Raw genomic sequence first — 1180 nt, forward strand, 5'->3', positions numbered from 1 at the left:
GATGCTTATATTATTTAAACTGCTCAGCCATTAGCTCAGGCCTACCATTGTCTAGATCATACTCTTATACTCAGTCAATTTCTGTTAATCTATATGTCACCACATGTTCCATGGCTTTACCTGCTGCCTTTCCATGTTGCTCCCTGGACGGCAGGCTGGCATCTCCTCCTCTCTGCCTTCCTGTTCTCTCAATTCTCCTCTCTGCTAGTCCTGCCTATACTTCCTGCCTGGCTACTAGCCAATCAGTGTTTTATTTATCAATCAATCATCCACAGCAGACTTATGTCTTAGCAGGCATTAGACCCTTAAATTTCACTAGGTGTCTTCTGATGTGAAATTCATCCTCTGGGATTTCACAGGTGCTGATGTGATAAGGATTTGTTTTGAGAGTACTTAGTCTTGAATGTGTTATTTTGTGCAAGCAACACTATGTTCTTTGGAACAGAGATGTTTCTTGGCATGGGGAATGCAACCAAAGAAGGACCTGCAAAGTTAAATGAAACAAATCACTAAATTGGAAGGGAAAATCCAGAAAGTCCTAGAAGATGAATAGTTGGAGAGTACTGTGTGTATATGAGAGAATTACCATCCAATATTCTCTAAACTTCCACTTTCTCTATGAGAATCATCTCTTGTGAAAACTGTCATGTAATGTCTTTCAGATCCTGAGACTTCAGCACGATGTCTTACCAACAACAACAGTGCAAGCAGCCCTACCAGCCTCCTCCTGTGTGCCCACCTCCACAGTGCCCAGAGCCTTGTCCTCCCCCAAAGTGCCCAGAGCCTTGTCCTCCTCCACAGTGCCCAGAGCCTTGTCCTCCTCCAAAGTGCCCTGAGCCCTGCCCCGCTCAGCCATGCCAACAAAAATGTCCTCCTGTGCAACCTCCTCCACCCTGCCAGCAGAAGTGCCCACCCAAGAGCAAGTGAGTGCTTCCGCTGTCACCAGGACCAAGAGCAGAGAAAGGAATCCATCTCACCTACTTGCATAGCAACAACTCTGTCTTCCCTTCAAAGCCTGTCCTGTATACAGAAGAGACTTCTCCACTCTTCACCCCCCATATGCTGATGATGATCTCTGATAGGGAAGGCATTTTCATGAGACTATTCTACTATTGTCAAGGGGTTGCTGAGAATGGTCCTTCCTCTGTGGTCTAGTATCCCAGATACACAGAGGGTAGAG

At 46.0% G+C, this 1180-nt stretch overlaps 1 protein-coding gene across 1 annotated transcript; it reads left to right on the forward strand.

Annotated features, from left to right (window-relative positions):
• Positions 1–681: 681 nt before the first annotated feature.
• Positions 682–927, forward strand: LOC131912609 (small proline-rich protein 2D). The gene has a single exon (XM_059264920.1). It carries the CDS (start codon positions 682–684, stop codon positions 925–927), a length of 246 nt encoding a protein of 81 aa, XP_059120903.1.
• The last annotated feature ends 253 nt before the right edge of the window (positions 928–1180 follow it).

This window comes from Peromyscus eremicus, chromosome 6 (genome assembly GCF_949786415.1).
Source record: "Peromyscus eremicus chromosome 6, PerEre_H2_v1, whole genome shotgun sequence".
NCBI classification, from domain to species: Eukaryota; Metazoa; Chordata; class Mammalia; order Rodentia; family Cricetidae; genus Peromyscus; species Peromyscus eremicus.

What these genes read in the sequence shown, in the direction of transcription:
- LOC131912609 (XM_059264920.1), top strand. Translation starts at nt 682, where the DNA reads ATGTCTTACCAACAACAACAGTGCAAGCAGCCCTACCAGCCTCCTCCT.